Here is a 22,661-nt window from a genome sequence, read left to right on the forward strand (position 1 = left end):
CAAAAAAAAAAGGAGTCCACAATGAGCCCATTAAGAGGAGAGATAGGTGTCTATTAAGTTTCGAACGAGTTTAACAAAGATGGCAGTGCGTGGCGTAACATTTGTTGACCGTATTTAGTGCGCGCTTTATGAACGTACCATGTTTCTCTTTGACGTGTGTTGTAAATGTTCGAATTAATTGTCAATAGACATAAATGCTCGTAAAATTTCGTGTTGTTTTTTTACAGTAGTGAAACGCTTGAGTAATATACTACGGTATATGGAGGTGACCGGTTGTAAATAATCGACTAATTATCAAAAAATCAGTAATTTAGTCTTTAGATATTGATCTTATGGCAGAATTGCAATTGACAAATTATAGCTATTTGCACGACAAGGTATATGCACTTGAAATGAATTGTGTGGATGACACAAGTTACGAGATATGTGCCGTCAAACTTGCAGTAAGTATGCAATGTTGTTCCAATAACTTTCTTAACAAAACGTAGTTTTATGCGATGAAGCGCAAAAGCAACTGGAATGCCAATGCATTTCCCCGCAGTGTTCGGGTATGAATATCCAAACTTCTGCCCTCTTGAGAATTCGTCCCAAGAGGGCCCGCCTTGCGGACTCCCCGGCTAGAATTTGTAAATTTCAATATGTGCCTTAAGAGAATTAGTGAAAACTTCATTAGTGAAGTTTTGGTAATGAGTCAATTATGCATTTAATTTTTTTCTGAAACTAATGTTCATCTCTTCGAGCAACAACCCCAGCAATCCTGGGCATCACCTTTAGTTCCCAGCTTTTACACGACATGACGTACGGACCATCAAGATTGCAAATTCGTTTAATGACACACACAGAGTGCTGGACAAGGACAGAATGCCCCTAAAACAAAAACACAGGAGCACGCCAACAGCTTTCGCCGCAGAGCGTGAATCGACAATGGTGGATCTAATAACCGCCGCATGTAGACGGGCGGCCAGCCAGTCGACAGTGAATCAGCAGTTATGCAGCAACTGATAAGAACGAGCTGCGCGTGTTAGATCGCACCTCGCGAGTAATGGTGGTTTAAACTTTGGTAGACATCGTTTCGTATTGCGTGAGGCATCAAGAGCATCGAGTTTCTCACTACATTACCTAGAGGGAAATCTGGCGCTGCTGCGCTGCGGTATGCATGGGTATGCACGAGAGGTTCAATGAAGCGCGGAACAGAGCCAGTGTAATTGTGGCGCAGCTCACTAAATGTTGGCCTGAATGGCGTTCTTTGAAAGCGGCACGTACCCAGTGAATTTTGCGGCGAAGCCTGCGAAAGCGGAGGGTTGTTGTCTTTGAAGGACCCTTGTGACGTGGGCTCGATTCCACTGAGCATCAAATAAGCGTAAGGGCTTGTATTCCTCATTGTAAAGCGTCACCTTTCCAGTGGCACTTACCCAGTTGCCCAAGTTGGTGTCGAATATGTTCGTTGAATAGCGATACGCACCTACTGGAACATACGTAGAGATCCAAGTTGGCACAAAAGAGGTCCATTGAAAACCAGCACAAACCGAGTAGCATACACAGTACTCCAAGCAGGCGTCAAAAAGTTTCTTCGAACAGCGGTAGGTACCCAGCACCGCGTGTACAGTAGCTGATGTCCAGGTGAAAGAGGCTCGTTCAAGTGCGGCACATATGCAAACATTGCCATATGGTTGTTGAGCCAAGTTGGTCCAATGGTTGGTTTCGTAGCCTGTCACCTCAGCACAGGAGCTCGATGCGCTACCCATTAGACCACTGACTAGCTAGTGACTCGGGTAGGCTGGAAAACGGTTAGATAGAAACATATAAACAAACATACATAACACCTGGAAAGCACCTGAAATGTCCAAAGAACGTTAACGCATTAAAACACCTAAAATCTTTTAACCTTCACGTTACACTGTTGTCATTTCACTACACTCTTCCTATTGCAGGTTAACAATGCTGGGATTGCTGTGGCAGGATCCATTCAAAGTACCTCAATTGAAGTCTTTAACAGAGTGTGGGGGACGAACTTCCTCGGTTCGCTATGCATGATCAAAAACGCTGTGCCCTACTTGCGGCAAACTAAAGGTGAACTTTGCATTATGTTCTACTTAGCTCTATTGCGCGACGACTCTCTTCGTTCGCTGTGCTATATGCCATGTTCTAGACCCGAGCCATTGCAATACAGGTTTGAGTGTTTGGTTCAGCAGCCTCAGTACATATATATGTTCTCGTCAGAGTGAATACAGTATACATTTATATATCAGTGTCAATACAGTACTTTCATGAGGCCCACCAAAGCTATGGGCGGTGCCGTCATCAATCGTTTGGGTGCGATCTTGTTTCTCGTGATCAACGAATCATAACCGACACTTAAGCAATGAAGTGCAGTCAACCACAAAAGCCTACGGGCCACGGGATAACAAAAGCGTTTAATTTCCCAGCAGCCTGTAACAGTGGTCAGTAAAACCGAACATCAGAACGTTATTCACGTATACTGGTAGAGGCTGTAATATTGAATACCAGACTGTGTTGTGAGGCCGTGCAGATATTAAGCTTTCTCGCTAACTTGGCGCTCTGGAAAATTTTGTGGTTGATTCTACACCGCACAAGATTGGCATTATCGCTTAAGAGTTCAGTTATCCATGTTTATTTTTCTTTCAGGTAGCATCGTGAACATTTCCACCGCCGGATCCTTGACTGCGGTGAGTCAAATGTCAAGCTTTATCACAGACCTCTGTCTCTACATTCTTAAGTAAATTACACCATATGGGTCGTGTTTGTGACCTAACGATTCATGAACACGCCATCACGAACACGCCGAGACGCTTTTGCACGTCCGCGTGCAAGCGACTGCTGCAGACACAGAACAAAGTTTGTTTCTCTTAGCCGTTAACACCTTTGACCTCATGGCAGAGCAGTGAGTTGACAATTCAATACGGTCCATAAATGATAACCTAGGGGGCCGCACAGCATGCCTTCCTCGACAAATTTCTCACGGATAGTGCTCGTTATGTATAAGAATGGGCACTTCGTTCTTACCTTGTCAAGAGCTTCTTTTGTGGTCGTACCCACCCACCTCCGCGATGACAACACTCTTTTAGCGTGCCACGAACGGTTCACGTCGGAACGCCTGCGGTTCTGGCGGACTCTCCTTCCCCCCCTCCACCCTACGCTAGCGGTACTGCTGGTCACGACTGTTGGCTATTGTATAGCTCTGCGCCAGAGGTTGACGCGGCTTTCAATGTCCCAAATCACTGCATATGAAACCCACTGGGTTGCTTCAACTTGTTATCCCGCTCAAAATACCCTTCGATCTCATGGGGACGGAGCTTCCGGAACCATACTGGCTGTGTTCACGGAAAACGAATGAATTATAGTCGCAACGGACAAACTGATTCGTTATGTCGAGGCACGTGAGACGCGTTGAACATGGCGCACAGCGTCTCGGCGATCAGCTGTTACCGCAGTGCATGCGCACATGTGCATACCAAGCCGACATTTTTTTCCTCATTTGTTAAGGGCAGAAAATCAACCAAACTTCTTCAATGCACCCGAACTGTGTTCCAGCAGGCTGCCGGCCAGCTAGGCCAACACCCGATGTACTCTGATCTAGCGGTTGTGGTGGTTCTGGTGCGAGATAAGACGGGCTCTATTACCACTCTGACCACGCCAGAGCACGGCCAACGCCTTCGGTTATGCTAGGTGCGCGGTAACGCTAGACTCTAGAATATCCTCTTTGCGCCGGCGTATCCGGCAACTGCGCAGCGTTGTGGCGCGCGCCCACGTAACGTCGGCTATTCCCGCGCCTTTACTTTTTTTTCAGCAGGACGCACTCTCCGATCACTTTGAACTCGACGGGCTTGACCATGTGCAAGCACGTTTAGTGCCCCCATACGTTCTCCATATAAAGTGTACCACCCAGGGACGTTCCGAAAGTAAGTTTCGTCATTTTTTAAAACAGAAGATGGCACATCAGGTGAAACAAACAATCGCCATAAGAATCCACGGCTGTTGCTGGTTTAACGACAGAAGGAGCTTCAGCGGAGGAGGAATGACGCATGGTCAGAACGCCGAAGAGAGAGTAGCAGCAGACCGGCGGTGCCCGCGGTTATTCGAACCCAAATCGCGATGGCAGACAGACGTGGGATGACGACGTGGTCACGAATGGAAGTGCGTGTTGTTATCCGGTATGATTGGGCACGCGGGACTAATGTGTCCGTGATTCATGAGCGTGGGCATGTTGCGTATGATGAAGACCTCACGTTGCATAGTTCACGATGCCATGATGGTCTGTTTCTGGCAATAAAGTTACCGCATGAAAGTAAAAGACGAAACTCACATTCGGAACGTCCCTCGTACACACTGTGTGCATACACTTGCACTGAGGGATTTTTATTGAGCCATCCGTGAACCACTGTAAATATTAGAAATCGCGTTGCACGATATGAGTCGGGTATCTCCTGCTACCGGCTGTATATCGAAACGTGAAATATTATGGCGAAGGGGCCAAAATGGATGGCAAGCCGCGGCCGCTCCGCCGTTCCTAAAAAACTACGGTTGTCGTCACCTGCGTCAACGATCTCCAGCAAGCAAACCAGCAACTACGTACGGAAGAATATGACGTTTTTTTTCCTAAAACCATAATGACCGTGATGTATGGTGCACGCCGCGTATGTCTCACATGTAGAGATAGACAGGCCTACTCAATATCTTAAAATTTTCGTAGAAAAGTTGTGCGATGCATCGGTACAATGGATGCTGCGGATATGCAATTTACCATTTATCGGCTTTTATGGGTACAGCTCGCCCGTGCTCGGTAACACAACTAAGACGATCCTACGCCTCCTCCAAGTTTTCTCAACTCAAACTATGTGGGCCTGCATTGTCACTCCTATATGCTTGTCGGCAGGGAAGGATGCCACGTCATTGCTAAGTTCATGTGCACTGCAACCATTATCACTATAGCGCGCGACCACGCGATTGCGGCACGCATTCTGGTGAATTTTCTTACGTGCATGCCGTGTGAGTAGCTCCTCGCCTCTCGCTAGCTTATTAGGAGTGCACCACTACTAAAATCTCTCGAATAAGCAATTATTCGTTGATGATCCCTTGAGAACGTATTATAAGCACTGTTCCGTATCTGGACAGAAGCAATTTCATTGCTTGTGCTTTAATAGGATGCAGCGAACGTTCATTGTCGTTAACGCAAATTGCACGCGCCTGATCGCGTCGCTGAAACATTTTCTATCCTCTAGCTTTTCCTGCACCCACGCCAGGAAGACTGATGCATATACTGTTAAAGAAAGTCGCACAGTTCTCTGCCTGCACTGCCTTTGCAAGCCGCAGATAGACGTTGCGTGGCATCTGATAGCCGCTGCTTTCGCCTCGCCACATTTATTTCATATGGCGTTAAGCGTAACGTCGACTACTGCTATTGCTAATGCAGCAACCGGTACTATGTGTACCAATGTGCTGCAAGGTGCTACTAGTAACCACATCTATTAATTCTGCTATTCCGACAAATGAAGCTAGTTTAACTACAGCGGCTGTGTAGCTAATAATTGACATCTTTGAGCAAACGACATCTCTGCCACTTCTACCGGCAGGTTCAGATGGCCGTGCCTTACGTAATCAGCAAAGCGGCGCTGGACCACCTGACACGATGCGCCGCACTAGGTGAGTGCACTGTAGATGCTGTGACAAACGCAGCAGATCAATTACTGTAGTTAGCGAAGGGCCAAATGTAGCGAACCAGCCTCAAACACGCTCAGTGCCCGGGAGGTGGTGTTACTATACTTCGTCTCATAGTCTACTTACAGTACAGTGAAAGCTGCTTGCCGCCACCAATCGGAGGAGCCAACATGCAGATATTACGAGTCCGTCCGTGGTGCGACCGCCGGCGTAGTGATCCTCGCCTGTGTATGTTACAATAATACTTGTTGTTTAATTTGAAATACATGCTCGCCATTTAGCACTCTAGGCCTCTCTATATATTATTACACAAAATTTAGCTAATTGCAATGTATTGCTCTATGGAAGTCCTTTGCCACTGTTAGAGAAAAGGCATATATATATATATATATATATATATATATATATATATATATATATATATATATATATATATATATATATATGGTGCCCATATAGAACCAGCAGTCAAGAGAGGGTGCATAGGGTGCAGAGAGCAGTCAAAAGGGTGCATAGAAAGGCAGGAAGGTTAACCGGAGGCCATTCCGGTTGGCTACCCTGCACAGGGGGAAAGGTCAAGGGGGATAAAAGGAGAAAGAGAGCGGAAGGAGGAGATAAAAAGAAATAGAGACGAGCACGACCAAACTGCGTACACTACAAAGCGGTAGGGGCGGCGTTCTTAGAGTCTGCCGTGAAGCCCCACAGACGGCAAGAACCTGAATAACGCGAGTAAGGCATTTAGCGTGGATGTTCTGAGGGAGTACTGGACTAAAGCTTTGAATTCTAATAGTGCACAATTGCCGAACTGGTCCAGTACTCTGCACAGCACTCGTCTCTGGGCACTATATCTTGGGGAGACAGAGATAATACATGCGAGAGTCTCATCGATGTTGCATGTGGCGCACGTAGGGTTGTGGGCCACTCCAATAAGGAAAGCATCATCATCATCACCATAATCAGCCTGTTTACGCCCACTGCAAGGCAAAGGCCTCTCCCATACTTCTCCAACTATCCCGGTTATGTACTAATTGTGGCCAAGTTGTCCCTGCAAACTTCTTAATCTCATCCGCCCACCTAACATTCTGCCGCCCTCTGCTACGCTTTCCTTCCCTTGGAGTCGAGTCCGTAACCCTTAATGACGATCGGTTACCTTCCCTCCTCATTACATGTCCTGCCCATGCCCCCCATTTCTTTTTCTTGATTTCAACTAAGCTATCATTAACTCTCGTTTGTTCCCACACCCAATCTTCTCTTTTCTTATCCGTTAACGTCACACCTATCATTATTCTTTCCATAACTCGTTGCGTCGTCCTCAATTTAAGTAGAACCCTTTTCGCAAGCCTCCAGGTTACTGCCTCTAAGTGAGTACTTCTAAGACACAGCTATTATACACTTATCTCTTGAGGGATGAGAATGCCTGCCAAACGCACCCCAGCCCATTCTTTTTCTTCTGATTATTTCCGTCTCATGATCGAGATCCAGCTTCACTACCTGACCTAAGTAGATGTATTCCCTTACAACTTCCAGTGCCTCGCTACGTATTGTGAAATGTTGTTCTCTTCCGAGACTGTTAAACATTACTTTAGTTTTCCGCAGATTAATTTTTAGACCCACCCTTCGGCTTTGCCTCTCCAGGTCAGTGAGCATGCATTGCAGTTGGTCCCCTGAGTTACTAAGCAAGGCAATATCATCAGTGAATCGCAAGTTACTAAGGTATTCTCCATTAACTCTTATCCCCAATTCTTCCCAATCCAGCTCTCTGAGCACCTCCTGTAAACACGCTATCTATCGTATCTCCTTGCCTGACGCCTTTCTTTATTGGGGTTTTGTTGCTTTATTTATGGGGGACTACGGTGGCTGTGGAGCCGCTATAGATATTTTTCAGTATTTTTACATACGGCTCGTCTACACCCTGATTCCGCAATGCCTCCATGACTGCTGAGGTTTCGACTGAATCAGACCCTTTCTCGTAATCAATGAAAGCTACATATAAGGGTTGGTTATATTCCGCACATTTCTCTATCACCTGATTGATAGTGTCAGTATGGTCTATGGTTGAGTAGCCTTTAGGGACCCGCCGTGGTTGCTCAGTGGCTATGGTGTTGGTCTGCTGAGCACGAGGTCGTGGGATCGAATCCCGGCCACGGTGGCCGCATTTCGATGGGGGCGAAATGCGAAAACACCCGTGTGCTTAGATTTAGCTGCACGTTAAAGAACCCCAGGTGGTCAAAATTTCCGGAGTCCTCCACTACGGCGTGCCTCATAATCAGAAAGTGGTTTTGGAACGTAAAACCCGAAATATTATATATATTATAGCCTTTAGGGAATCCTGCCTGGTCCTTTGGTTGACGGAAGTCGAAGGTGTTCCTGATTCTATTTGCAATTACCTTAGTAAATACTTTGTGGGCAACGGACAGTAAGCTGATCGGTCTATAATTTTTCAAATCCTTGGCGTCCCTTTTCTTATGGATTAGGATTACGTTAGCGGTTTTCCAAGATTCCGGTACGCTCGAAGTCATGAGGGGTTGTTCATACAGAGTGGCCAGTTTTTCTAGAACAAACTGCCCACCATCCTTCAACAAATCTGCTGTTACCTGATCCTCCCCAGCTGCCTTCCCCCTTTGCATACCTCCCAAGGCTTTCTGTACTTATTCCGGCGTTACTTGTGGGATTTAAAATTCATCTAGACTATTCTCTCTTCTATTATCGTCGTGGGTGCCACTGGTACTACATAAATCTCTATAGAACTCCTCAGCCACTTGAACGTTCTCATCCATATTAGTAATGATATTGCCGGCTTTGTCTCTTAACGCATACATCTGATTCTTGCCTATTCCTAGTTTCTTCTTCGCTGCTTTTAGGCTTTCTCCGGCCCTGAGAGCATGTTCAATTCTATCCATATTATACTTCCTTATGTCAGCTGTCTAATGCTTGTTGATTAACTTGGAAAGTTCTGCCAGTTGTATTCTAGCTGTAGGGTTAGAGGCTTTCATACATTGGCGTTTCTTGATCAGATCTTTCGTCTCCTGCGATAGCTTACTGGTATCCTGTCTAACGGAGTTGCCACCGACTTCTATTGCAGACTCCTTAATGATGCCCATAAGATCGTCGTTCATTGCGTTAACACTAAGGTCCTCTTTTTTGTGTTATAGCCGAATACTTGTTCTGTAGCTTGATCCGGAATTCCTCTATTTTTCCTCTTACCACTAACTCAATGATCGGTTTCTTATGTACCAGTTTCTCCGTTCCCTCCTAAAGTCTAGGCTAATTCGAGTTCTTACCATCCTATGGTCACTGTAGCGCACCTTGCCTAGCACGTCCACATCTTGTATGATGCCAAGGTTAGCGCAGAGTATAAAGTCCATTTCATTTCTAGTCTCGTCATTCGGGCTCCTCCACGTCCACTTTCGGCTATCCCGCTTGCGGAAGAAGGTATTCATTATCCGTATCTTATTCTGTTCTGCAAAGTCTACTGATAACTCTCCCCTGCTGTTCCTAGTGCCTATGCCATATTCCCCCACTACCTTGTCTCCAGCCTGCTTCTTGCCTACCTCGGCATTGAAGCTGCCCATCAGTATAGTGTATTTTGTTTTGACTTTACGCATCGCCGATTCCACGTCTTCATAGAAGCTTTCGACTTCCTCGTCATGATGACTGGATGTAGGGGCGTATACCTGTACGACCTTCAATTTGTACCTCTTATTAAGGTTCACAACAAGACCTGCCACCCTCTTGTTAATGCTATAGAATGCCTGTACGTTACCAGCTATATTCTTAGTAATCAGGAATCCGAATCCCAGTTCTCGCCTCTCCGCTCAGGCCCGGTAGCACAGGACGTGGCCGCTTTTTAGCACTATATATGCTTCATTTGTCCTCCTAACTTCCCTGAGCGCTATGATATCGCATTTACTGCCCTCTAATTCCTCCAATAGCACTGCTAGACTCGCCTCATTACATAACGTTCTAGCGTTAAACGTTGCCAGGTTCAAATTCCAATGGCGGCCTGTCCGGATACAGGGATTCTTAGCACCCTCTGCTGCGTCGCACGTCTGACCGCCGCCGTGGACAGTTGATTCGCAGCTGCTGGGGACTGAGGGCCGGGGTTTGATAATTGTGTTCATATGGATGTTCACAAGGAAAGCATACGAGTTCGTAAATGCAACGCCTAGCCACACACAGTACAACATGGTCTGTTCACGTCGTGGTAACCCAGGCGGTAGGTGCATCCGCATGTCCGGAGACAACGAACGCAAACAACACATGATAAAAGCGTTGCAGTTCCACAGAGGCAAAGTACATTCACGGGACATCAGTCGCAGCCCAGCCGCAGCGTCTGTTCGCGAAAGCGGAATCAAGACACGTTGACCACATTCATGTACAGATCGGGCGTCTTCGTCAGCGTGGTCATTCCCGCTGGTGCTGCAATGTCCTGGAAGCCACTGAAAGATTATGTTGTGTCCTTTATCATGGCTGCGATGATACATGTGTCGAATTTCTGAGGCCATTTGTTTATTGGGTCCGTGGCGCGTTGGACTCTGTATGCACTGAAGGGCTGCCTTGAAGTCACTAAAGACTGTCCATTGTTGTGGTGGTTCCTGATTATTGAAATAAAGTGCAGCACGTAGTGCCGCAAGTTCAGCAGCCGTTGATGTGGTCACACATGCAGTTTTTAATTTGATTTCTTCAGCTTTTGCCGGCATGATGACTGCAGCAGCTGAGCTGTTGAGTTTTACGGAACCATCTGTGTAGGCATGTAGTAATCTGTTTACGTTGTGAATGTGTTGTAAGGTTGCTTGTTTCAAAGCTTCCAACGGTGCTCTAGCTTTCTTTCTGATTCCTGGAATTGCCAATTGCACTTGCGGCCGGTGCAGACACTACAATGGATCTGATAATCGTGTAGCAGGCGTAAATTCTGTTGACAAGTAGGACTGATCTCTTACAATACTCTTGGCAAAGGTTGAATGTGGCCTTTTTGCTGCCAAGCAAGCAAGATGGTGTGAGGGCATGAAGCCAAGGAAAGCATCAAGGATTAGCTGAAGTTCAAATTGAAATCTAGAAAACAATACAGAAAGTGTAAATGAAAGCGCACACAGTCGTCTTCGTGCCATCTTCGTCACGTTGTCATCTTATTATTTTGATCAATTCACTAATGTCATCCACTTGTTTTATAGTCATCGCCGTCAGACTGCGTTCGTCTTTCCGTCGATGTCAGTTATTCTCTCTCCTTGTATGTAGTAGTTGTGCCGTTTCTGAATCGTTATTATAACGCGCTTGTTATGCAGCTATCGTCAGACTCTGAGACTGTCGTCGTAGTGCCGTTATGGTCGTGCAGTCGTCGTCACTCCAGCTTCGCCATCCGACTTTCGTGATACCGTCGTCGTCACGCAGGTGTCAGGATGCAGTCATACACTCGCCTTCATCCCATTGTCCGCATGCCGTTGCAGTGGCATCGTCATGCTATTGTTTGCAAGCATTCATTATATATATATATATATATATATATATATATATATATATATATATATATATATATATATATATATATATATATATATATACTACATACCGTCGTGGTCGTACCCGTGTCGTCATGGTATCGCCGTCGCGGTGACGATTCCCCACCATTGTCATCACTTCAATACTGTCATCCCATTTTCGTCGAGCCATCGTCACTGTGTCACATTTGTCGATCCATCGACGTCATTTCTAGTTCGTCATTCTATCGTAATCGAGCTATAGTTATCCAATTGCGATTATGCCGCCGTTATGATACCGTCGTTGCCGTTGCGTCGCCCTTGAACATACGCTGCCGTATATTTTTTGTCATATGGCTGTCGTCATGCCATCTTGGCCGTGTCGTCGTCGTTATTCCAGCTTCGGCATCCCGTTGCCGTCAGCGTCACGCTATCTTCGTCATACAGTCGTTGTCATGTCATTATTCTGATGCTGTCGCTTTGTCGTCGTTATACCAACGTTATATTTTAGCAATCGGCATGTTATAGTCATGCCGTCGTCGTTACGTGCCTTTGTCATAAAATCAATATCACTCCCTCGTCATGCTATGGCTACTGCATCGGTGTCATGCAGACGTCGTCATACCTCTTTGTTCATGGGCAACATTTGCAAGCGACTGCCATATAGAATTGGTATGATATCGGAGTATGAGGCATATAGGCGATGCCAAAGATGTCTCATGGTTACCACTACACGTGTTAAATAAACGTCAGTTCAGGAATGTTGAATGTCGCTACGTTGCTCGATTGCTGTTCGCATTACCGTTGACAGTCATCGTGAGGTTAACTCTGCCGTAGTTTTCACCTGCAAGTATGGTGAAAGCAAGAAGTGCCACGCGATGAGAGCCATGCTCCAAAACAGCTCGAGGAACGAATCCGACACGCGATCAAGAACCGAACACTGCAGCTTTTGTGTAAACTTCTCGATGCGGCCAAATCAACTTTACTTCACTGGAATCGACAAATAGCTCTACGATCAGAAATTTACGATAGCTACTGACTTTCGACGCATATAGGCGAAGTAGCTGATGCAGAAGAGGTTTATTCGATTCGCGTGCTCTGACTGAACTTCATGAAACAGCCTAGTTTGCTTATGTTGTTCACCATTGACACCAAATGGCATATGCACGTCATCCTTCGCTTCAGACGGTGCGCGCTTGATGTGCCACTACTTCGTGGCTGCATGTGCGCTTGCTCGACACATATGATGCAGACCTTGTGTGCAAAGAGCCAAGAGGGTTTTTGAATGATAACGGGATAGAACTTAATTTGACCGGGATAAATTTTACGAAGTAATTGGAAATGGGAAGGAGCATAGGCTTGTTTGGACTGCTCAGAGAGGACTGCTTAGGAGGTCTATATTATACCGAATACCTTAAGCTGCCATCCTCAGCACATTGTTGCCAGTGTTTCATATTGGACAGGCAACTCATTACAACGTTTTCTTTCATTCGTTTCAGAGAATGCTCCCTATGGTGTTCGTGTGAACTCAATCAAGTAAGAGCACTATGCACATTTTAGCTGGATTAGCGTGTTCCTGCCTCTCGTGCTGCACGGTTTCGCTACGCACAAGGAGCTTACACAACTACTATAATTGTGTTCATCGCAGGCACTGTGGGAATTCCTGTTACGAAATCGTTTGGCAGGTTGGTTATCATGCATCCCTTGAGTTTTCGCAAAGCGTTAGGAGATGGATGAAGACCGTTGTGCAAGCGAGCAACTGCAGTTTATCACGTGAACCTGTGACGAAAGAAGCAATGTGATGACGACGATGACGGCGATATATTGGCGGCGATGGCATGACTGATTTTTTGTTCTCCGCCGAAGAAACACTATGCTGCGGTGAAGCGCAGCGCACAACTCAAATGTCATGCGATTTTTATCTTGCTACAGTCCATCTTTTAAAAGCAAGGATGAAATGAAAAGAAAATATCAAACCAGATCAGACGGATATAGAGTGTGAGACGGCTACGTAGCAATGTTAAGAGCTACCAGTGATGCTCGCAGAGGGAAGAATGGTGATGAACGCTGTGGCCACCCAGATGAAAATATATAGCCCATTTTTTAACGGAGACACATACCAATTCTAGATATTGGTCAATCTAGAGCAGACGTATTCGTGTTACAAACCTCGTAGCACTAAGCCAGTACCATCATATGCTTTTGCGCATGCCAAACTTGTCAAGAGAGGGATTTTTATTTTTTTTTCTAAATGCCCTCGATCAATCCTGTGCTCATCAGATTTAAGGTAGTTTATCAGTTCAAGCATTTGACGCAAGCACGGCATCTTTGCCCGCACAGTGCTCTGTTCCGGAATCGCTGTTCAGAAGGGTGAGTGCGCCGAATGATTGCCATGGGGTCGCCTTGTCTGGCAGACATAAAAATGTGGCTGTCATACAGTGCATTCATAAGCAGTCTGAGAATGTCAAGAAAATTGTAGATGATTACAAAGTTAAAGTTTTGTTTTTCGCGCACACGCCCTCCACCTACAACGAGATTACTAAACACTACTATCTCACCCGTAGAACCTACTTGGTTCCTCATCCGCGCCTCAATAGAGCTCAAGCATTAACGCTCCGTCTACTACAACCGAATACCTATCCGAATCCGCCGCTCTTACATAAAATCTATCCGGATACTTACACCAACGCTACCTGCCACGATTGTGGAGATATAGACACGTTAGACCATATGCTCTGGCGGTGTGCCCGGTCACGCTCTACCATCGCTAATAGCTCGGCCAGATGGGAGGCGGTTCTCCGCAGCCCTTTTCTGGCTGACCAACTCTGGGCTGTCAAGCAGGCCTACGATACGGCCGAGAGGCTCGGCCTTCCGGTTCCCACGTGGGAGCGGCCCGCTTCGTGAAGACTCATGATCTGCAGGACTTCATTAAAGTTTTACCATACCATACCATACCATACCATACCAGAAGCTCATAAAGCTGTGCAAGAAAAGAAAATGGCGCCACGCGCTGCACAGCTGTAGCAAAAAACACAAAATTCGGTAATCACCTGTGCTAGCAAAGTGGTTTATTGTATCCCTCTTTCTTTTGGTAAGCAGTACGTAGGTCGAATGGGACGCTGCATTAGTGACAGTCTAAGAGAACACTTAAACAATAAAAAGAAAAGCGTGCGCGATGGTCGAATCGTATGTCACTGTAGTTCGCGCGGCTGTGACGTTCCTTGCTCAATGTACTGTGGTCAGCGGAAGCGCTGATCAACAAAGACGTGAAACAGTTCAGGATGGAAATATTTCGCGACTTGGCTATGGGTGTGTAATCCCGCTGTCTGTCCACTTGCAGAAAAAGAGTTAACCTTTCTAAGGGTGTGCATAGAGCAAGTGCAATGTGATGAGTGACGGGCATAAACATGCGTTGCCGAAACTAAAGCTTTTTTATATTAGCGCTCGCATTTCATGTTGTTTCCTCTGTCGTTGCGTATGTCGGCGCTTAAATTATATCACTAACCTGTAGTGATGACGATTGCACAATAATGACGGCATCACTATGCCAGTGTGACGGCGTCGCAACGTCAGCGCCGGCATCGCGACCACGAGACCCTACTTGGTGGCCCAAGCTGTTCGACATCTTGGGCCAGTAGGTTGGCGTAGAAGGCACGATGACGACCGTATGACGAGGGTAAAATTGCATGAGGCTGCAATGACAGCAATGCAGCGACTACGACGGCCTCATGACCAAAGCGCAGGTCACTGGCTCTCGCAGGTAGTCAACTTGGGCAAATGGGTTGGCGTAAGAGGATAGATAGATAGATAGATAGATAGATAGATAGATAGATAGATAGATAGATAGATAGATAGATAGATAGATAGATAGATAGATAGATAGATAGATAGATAGATAGATAGATAGATAGATAGATAGATAGATAGATAGATAGATAGATAGATAGATAGATAGATAGATAGATAGATAGATAGATAGATAGATAGATAGATAGATAGATAAGAGGTCGAATCAGAAAGTGTTATTTCCTATTTTTTTAGCCACGTTGCGGCTGTAAATGCGAAGTCAACATATGCATTCCCAGCGGTGGACCTTTCTTGAACCAGCCCTGCCTTATGTGCCGGTAGCTCCACGGCAGGGCGCTGCTCTCAGTTGTTGAAGATGGCGGTTGTTCTTCACACGTCCACAGCGTAGGAGCAACGAACTGTGATTCGGTTTCACTGGAGCAAGGGACTAACGCCCATCGATATCCACAGGGAAATGCAGCCCGCGTGTCGCTTTGAGATGTGTGAGGTGCTGGTTTTGGGAGTTCGCAAAAGGCCCGGGGACTGGCGTGACAGTTTGGGTTCGGCGTGGCACGTTAGGACGAATTGGATCCACCACAGGGACATCTCAAATTTAGTGCTGCGATGGGACATATGGTGGGGGGGGGGGTCTGAACCAGTATGCGTACTATATTGGAACATAGTGTAATGTACGTAGAGTAAGTAGTACGTATATCTGGAAATACCTGTATGTACCTCATTTATCCTATTAAAAATGCGGGAAAAAAAGTTTGTGATGCGCTTTGCGCCATTTTGAGCTTAGATTAGCCAAAAATGGTTGAACTAGGCGAAGACAGCTATTGCCATTAAAAGAGCATTACACCAGTACACTTCAATTACACCAGTACACTGTCACATCCCAGGATACAGTTTCGTGCAAGATTAGCTAAAAACAGATGAACTAGGCAAAGATTGCTATTCGCATTGAAAGAACATTACACCTGTGCCCTTGTATAACACGACTACACCGTCACATTCCGGGATATATTTTCGGGCAACCTGGACAGAGATTGGTTCAGAGGGAAATGAAAGTGAAGGTGCTGCAGGTGGCGAGGAATGAAGTATTTCTGCCAGCAATAACATTGTTGTAGTCATAACCATGTGCCATCGTCGATTTATAGCACTGGCTACGTCCTCTACGCAAAGCAATACCTGCCTAATTCAACCTGGTGCACTTGATGTCAGTAACAATATCAGTTACTCCATCTTATTTGCCGGGCTTACTAGATGACGTAATGTCAAAACGAAAGTACATTTAACCATGCAGGCAGGTTTTATGCAGATAATTCAACAGCGGCGTATGAAACGCATCGGTTTTGAGCCATTGTTCACCATTTGTGCGTTACTTCGCATCACTAAATACACATTCGCGTAGTCTTTTTTTCAGGGCACGGTCAAATAGAAGGTGGGTATCAGCTGCAGATGCAGAATGGGAGTACTTCGGACAGCGGAGAATGGGTTCGTATAGTTGAGCCAAAGTACACGTCGTGGCTAGTGCAAGAGTCGCCCGGCCCATTTCTCTACCAGGTAAAAATTGTGGGGTAGGATGAGACCCACAGGGAAAGAGGTGGTTGAGGGCACATATGTCCCGCAGGAGGACAGATTGTCTGTCTACGAGAACAGAGCAGGTGTCCGAAGAAAGGAATAGTAGAGGAGTGGTGGTAGGCGAGAATGTCAGCTCTGTGGTCCGGAAAGTCATTGTTGTGGTAATGACCATATGCCGTCAAGCACTGTACCGTTACGTTTACACATGAAGGCATGTGAAGTCCACGAATCTGCTAACGAATACGCGATTCTGATTTCTGATTTGGGATTTGCTACCGCTGCCTAAATGCGCGGAGGCTGTCAGTATACCGATATATGGGCTTTGTTGACGTTATGCAAGTTGACGAGGGCTTCGTTCAAATCGTGCATAGCCCATACGTCCCATATTAATGGCTTGTAAATTCAGAGGGCGGTGCCTACGGCATGTCGAGTCATCTGCACTGTAAAACCGTTATGGAAACAGGCGGACAAGTAGCCGTCTTAAGTCCGACAAATCTTTAGATCCAAGCTACCTGCAACTGTGCCCTATAATCTGTCAAGGACTTGGTTTCTAGACTTCACTTTAAGCTTACTTCATATCATTGTTGCTTAACATCAGCGCTTCGGTTACCCTTATTCTTCCATAGCAACCTTTGGGCTTTCAAGTAGCGCACCAGAGCATGTTGCCCAGCTGCGCGCTTCTCTGACTGCGCACTACGTCTTGCATACTGTTAAGTAGGCGCTTTGATGACGAGTGATTAGTGAGGTCAGAGTCCATATAATGGTGCGCGTCATGGTCACTGACTTAGTAAGAAGTTATTTGTTCGCAGTCAGTGGTCACCCCAAAGAACGGCGACCAGATAGTGTTTGCTGTAGTACAGAGGCAGATCCGCTCCTTGCAGGACCTCGCGGTGTAGCGTCGCCTCGCCATTGCTATTCCGCCCATAGTAAAATATATTGAAGACAAAAAAAGCGGATGATTGGGCTTCAACTGCATCTAGAATACTTCTGTCAATAAAAATTTTCAGGCACACTTGTGACGCACAAATATACATGCCACGGGCTTGAACAAAAACAGAAAAAGGCAAGCTTAATGAATTCGTATTCAGACATGTAAATGACGGATGCTCTGGAAGCTTTTCAATGTAAAGAATGGATTGTACTACTCAATTTCAAGTTATATGTATAGGCGTAGAGTAGAATCAGCATTACCACAATATCCCAGGTTCGTAGAAGTCACGGCACCTAACATTCTCGCAGCACCTGCAGTGGGGCTGCGCCAGTTTGGTGCGACCCGTTGTCGTAGCGCGACCTGTCGTTCTTGAAGGCATATTCGAGAAGCAGCAATCCGCTGGAGTGTCTACAACTAAATTAGTTTCCGTACATCGTAGCCGTGCTGCCGCAAAAGACTACAGCGCCAACGCAGCCAGAACGGCGGCATGGCATCGATTGCGTGACACATCTCACTGCGTTCCGCATAGGCTGTAGCAGGCTGCCTCAATAGAAAACAAGCGCGGTACTATCGAGGCATCCAAAGATTCGTAAGCACGAAACGCGTCATCTCTATGCGGTCCTAATGGAACGTGCAACTGTGCCATTCAGCATGGTCCCTATCATCATCATCATCATCATCATCATCAGCCTGGTTACGCCCACTGCAGGGCAAAGGCCTCTCCCATACATCTCCATGGTTCCTATAACTATCCAGAAAGAAAAGCAACGGATGGAAAGAATCGATTATTTTGGCAAAACGTGTTGCACGAAATATCTCAAAGGAAAATAGTCATACCGGGCTTGTAGAGTTTCCTGATAGAGAACGGAAAGCAGGAGATGAACAAGGCGGAAGTTTGTCCTGCAGTGCACCTTTGTATGTTATGATGATGATGATCTATGAACAAGTCCTCACATGGCTCGCAAGTGTGAAGGTGACTTGCGGAGTAGGCAAAAGTGTCAAGCAATGTGACATGCAAATTCACTTTTTCTTTGCAGCCCAGCCTATATCAACACATTGATTGGGAAAGCACCTGCAGTCAGCGCCGAGGAATACACGGAGGTATGCGCCATGAGTATGAATAATATTACAAATAAACGCTCCTTCCTATTAAAGTAGTGTATCCCTTCGAGAAAGCCACTACCAACCACAGCCAGTAGTGAAGCGATGCCTCACCTCACGTCGGTGAAGGCCAGGTGGAGTTCGGCATTGGAGCCAAGGGTTCAGTTCGGGCGACTAGGGGCGTCTTGTATTAGGGGCGTTCAACTCTGTTCCAGAGAGCTTGCATGCCAGGTGACAATTCTGCCATTTAGCGTCTGTCCTGGAAGCAGGAATGGTAACGCTGTGTTGTTGTTGATGGGACTCTCGGACAGCTTTGTCTGCTTGATCATTTGCACTGATCCCGCAATGGCCAGGTAGCCATTGCAAAATAATTTCGTGGCCTTTTTGTTTGAAGTTGCTGTGAAGTTTGAGAATTTTGTACGTTAGATGTTCATGAGCTCCACGTTAGAGAAAGGACTGCCTGCTGTGTAGAGCCGGTCTCGAGTCGCAAAATACGACCCATGGGCCAGGGCCAGAAATGAATTGAAGCGCACAGCGCTGAGCCGCGAGCTTGCAGCCACGCACGTCGGAAGACGTGACGTCTTGAATCGCAGTGTTATTCCTCTCGTCGTTATAAACACAACACCGTCAGAACTGATCGATGTAGTCGATCCGTCAGTGTATATGTGCAAGTGGCCCCGGTGTCTCTCGCACAACAGGAGTAAGCTCAATTGTTTTTGTGCAAATGGTGGTAGATCTGACTTTCTGAAGTCGTGGAATTGTGAGGTGTACTTCACGAGGGCTCTAAACCATGGAGGCGGCACCAGCCAGGATGCAGGTGTGTGCCACGATGTAAGCAAGGCAAGATATACACTGACAGTTGGGCTAAATTACATGCGGAGACTTTCCAGGGTGAGTGTTGCGGGGTGTTCGCAATGGGTCCGCGCAGTGTGCCGGAAATGCGAACACATTGTATCGATGGCAATGTGCGTCGTGATCAAACAAACTCGAACAATGGCAGTAGGTTCAGCCGTTGACGCACTGCGTGATAGTCTAAGGCACAATGTCAGAGCTGAGCCTGAATTCTCTGGAATATACGCAAATTAATTTTGCCGGTGTTCGATATAACAGGTACATAGTCCATACCGGGGGAACCTAAGAAGCAGCATCTTGTGCAGCTGTAACATGGATTGTGTGGACACCTCCCAGTTATTTCCTGCAAGGAACCTGGACAGATGACAAATAGCCATCAGTCGCTTTTTCATGTGGTCTACCTGAGGGGTCAAGGGCAGGTCTCTCACACTCACAACCTCCGAGAACCTGTGACTTCTGCTGGGTGATATCACATGTCCATTGATTCATGTGCCGAACGCAGACATTGTCTTCAGGGTAAATGTCACGAGGGTGCCCTTTTCTCATTTCACCTTCAGTCCTTGTTTGTCCAGGCAGCATGATGTTGATGAGACCGCCTTCTGAAATTGAGCGCGAAGCTGAAGCCTGTCAACTCTGACGTACAGATACAGATATCGTCGGCATAGGTAGTCGAACGGTGCTTGGCAGGTTCTCGAATACGCCAATAAGGGCTAGATAAAAGAGCATTGGGCATAGTAATCCGCCCTCAGGGGCTTCCATCCCATACTGGGGTGTCGAGCCATCCCATTCGCTCGATGGAAGCAGGAAGAAACCCGCAGCAGGAACCCGCATGAAGCAGGGCGTGGCTGAAAACCTGCGTAGCTATTTCGGAAGGTATACGTGCGCCAGGTCAGCAAGTTTAGAGATACATTGCGAAGTGCGACGTAAACGTGAATTTGCGCGTCGAGTGCCGGCAGCGTCCCAATTCTGTGAAGCGACAGGCAAGTAGCACAGAAACATCGCCTACCTGCAGCAGCGCCGTATCACAAAGCCTGGCAGAGGAAACAGCTTCTAGTAGCACATACTACGGCAATGCATTACCTTATCGAGCGCGGATATTGAGGTACGTGTCCAGCAGAGAGTATACCGGTTTCCTGGAACGTAGGAGTGCATGGGCTTCTCAGAACTTGCATGGTCACGGACAGATTTTGGCTGAACTCATTGAGCTGAAGAAAACGCTGATAAAGCATGCATCTTTATTGTCAAACCTAGCTAGGGATCGCAGCAAGCTCCTTCGAGATACAGCGCTCACTCTGTGATAAAGTTGTGTCCGAAAGAAACTCGAAAGCAGGAGAATGATTTTAGAAATTTATGTACAGAAGCATAAAAGATTTGGAGCACGCTTAAGCTTCGCCTTTAAGAGTGGAACACGATAGCATTCAAAGATCCCTGACTGCTTCTCGCACTTTGTGACAACTGCAGCGTATGTAACCGTAATGTCTCCCGGGATACGGTCGCGGCAAGCGCTATGCCCGAAGGCGGGCTTTCTGCTAGAAACGCCGCTTCTTGCATGGGCCGTGATGCGGCGAGGCGAGTTATCTGGAAGTGTTTCCAGGAAGTGGGGGCGCCGTTCCGTGGACTCCAAGATATTTACGCGCCGGCGTGCGCAAACGTCGGATGCCGTCTCCGGTCTATGCATTGTAGAAACGCTGGAAAAGGGGTTTCGTTGAATTTTAGCGCAACATATTTGTGTTTTCTCGTGTATTCAAATTAGGATCCGAGAGCTATCATATCTGTAGGTTGTGCTTAAGTAGTTCACGATTTGCGACGCATTCAAGCTTGAAAAATTCAACTAGTTCAGCCAATTTCTTGCGTCACATGGTAGGCCTGGGTATTCGTGGTTTGAAAATCTTTTTGTCGTATCGACATCCACCGCCGGACGTCGATGCGAGATGTCGAATGCCGATGCCGGATTTCTTTTCCTACACGGGCTCCTTAACGCTCACGCGTTAATGCTAGTATGCACAATACCAGAGGCCACAAGTCAAGTTTGAGGGAGTGGAAGTGGCACGAATTTTTTCAACAGCTGGTGTTTTCTTAACACTCGTATTTCAAGGTACTCGGACCGCTCTGTTTCTACTGTTCTATTTGTACCGTATGTACTGCGTTTCAGGGTCCCCTAATGTGCTAGGTAAAATTTCAGGTAAATGATAATTTTCTAGTTCTTATGTTTCTCTGAACTTTCTGTCCATGCAGATCTTCGAGAAAATGAACGCTGATAAGCACGCGCTTGGACGAGTGGGTACGCCGGAAGAAGTGGCCCGCTGCATCGCCTTCCTGGCATCCGATGATGCCGCGTTCATCACGGGGATCACAATGCCTGTCGATGGGGGCTTGCTCCTTCTGTCCAGCGTCTCGGGTGCCGCCCCAACGCTGGATACCCAGAAGACTGCATGAGAAGCCAAGAACGAGACCTTGCTGTCCGGCCAGGTTACACTGCAAAAACCAAGGGAATTCTGGCAACCCCCTTTTTATAAAAAAAATCCCGCGCCTTGCAATTACGTCTGTCTTTTTAGAGACCCGCGCTCACCCAAGGAGTACTTTCACTCTGTTTGGGCCCTGGAAGGCCAAACAAGGACAAATACAGTGCTCTCGAATGCAGCTGAATATAGTGGGTGAGCAGTTTCTCCTGGAATAGTTAATTTCCCACAAGTATTAACTGTTATATTGGAGGGCACACGTACAGCATTGAGTCTCCGTTGAGTACTTTATGCACCAAGGCAAAATAAAAATATGTGCGCTCTACCACACGTTATTCTGATTACTGCGGTTGGAGATATTGTTCGTTTTTTTCTTCTTTTTGTGCAAAAGTACCTTGCGTACCTACAGATTGACTCGCGCGGCCGTCATACGTTGTTGCCGTCAAGGCGCTCTAAGCTGTTTTTAAACCAGCAGCATTGTCAAAGAAGATAGAAAAACCAGCAGTACACAAGCTGACATGATCAAATCAACGTTTATTGAATATATAATTTTCACTCTGAACTTTTCTTAGCAGGGGACCTGATATCACACAATATGCGGCGTAGCCTGTCTATTTCAAGAAGTTCGCTTAATAGTTCCACGAGAACTCAAAGGAGTGAGCATTGCAATAAATGTTGGACAGTTTGTTGCGGACGTCAATTGCGATGTGTAGGGCAGAGAGAGGAGCGCGTGGGTAAATTAGCGCGCTGTGTAAAATAAGTAAATCACATCGGAACATATAGGCTACATCTGCGAAA

The 22,661-nt window shown here is 46.6% G+C and overlaps 1 protein-coding gene across 1 annotated transcript in view; it reads left to right on the top strand.

The window, feature by feature from the left end:
- LOC142574766 (meso-2,3-butanediol dehydrogenase-like) overlaps positions 1-22,169 on the top strand; it is a 36,184-nt gene extending 14,015 nt beyond the window's left edge. Inside the window, exons 3-8 of the mRNA XM_075683784.1 lie at positions 1,932-2,070; positions 2,647-2,687; positions 5,592-5,661; positions 12,650-12,686; positions 18,489-18,552; positions 21,640-22,169. Coding sequence (XP_075539899.1) covers positions 1,932-2,070; positions 2,647-2,687; positions 5,592-5,661; positions 12,650-12,686; positions 18,489-18,552; positions 21,640-21,840 — 552 coding nt within the window. The 3' untranslated portion in view covers positions 21,841-22,169. The remainder of the gene's footprint in view (positions 1-1,931; positions 2,071-2,646; positions 2,688-5,591; positions 5,662-12,649; positions 12,687-18,488; positions 18,553-21,639) is intronic.
- Positions 22,170-22,661: the final 492 nt, after the last annotated feature.

This window comes from Dermacentor variabilis, chromosome 3 (assembly GCF_050947875.1).
Source record: "Dermacentor variabilis isolate Ectoservices chromosome 3, ASM5094787v1, whole genome shotgun sequence".
Classification (NCBI taxonomy): domain Eukaryota; kingdom Metazoa; phylum Arthropoda; class Arachnida; order Ixodida; family Ixodidae; genus Dermacentor; species Dermacentor variabilis.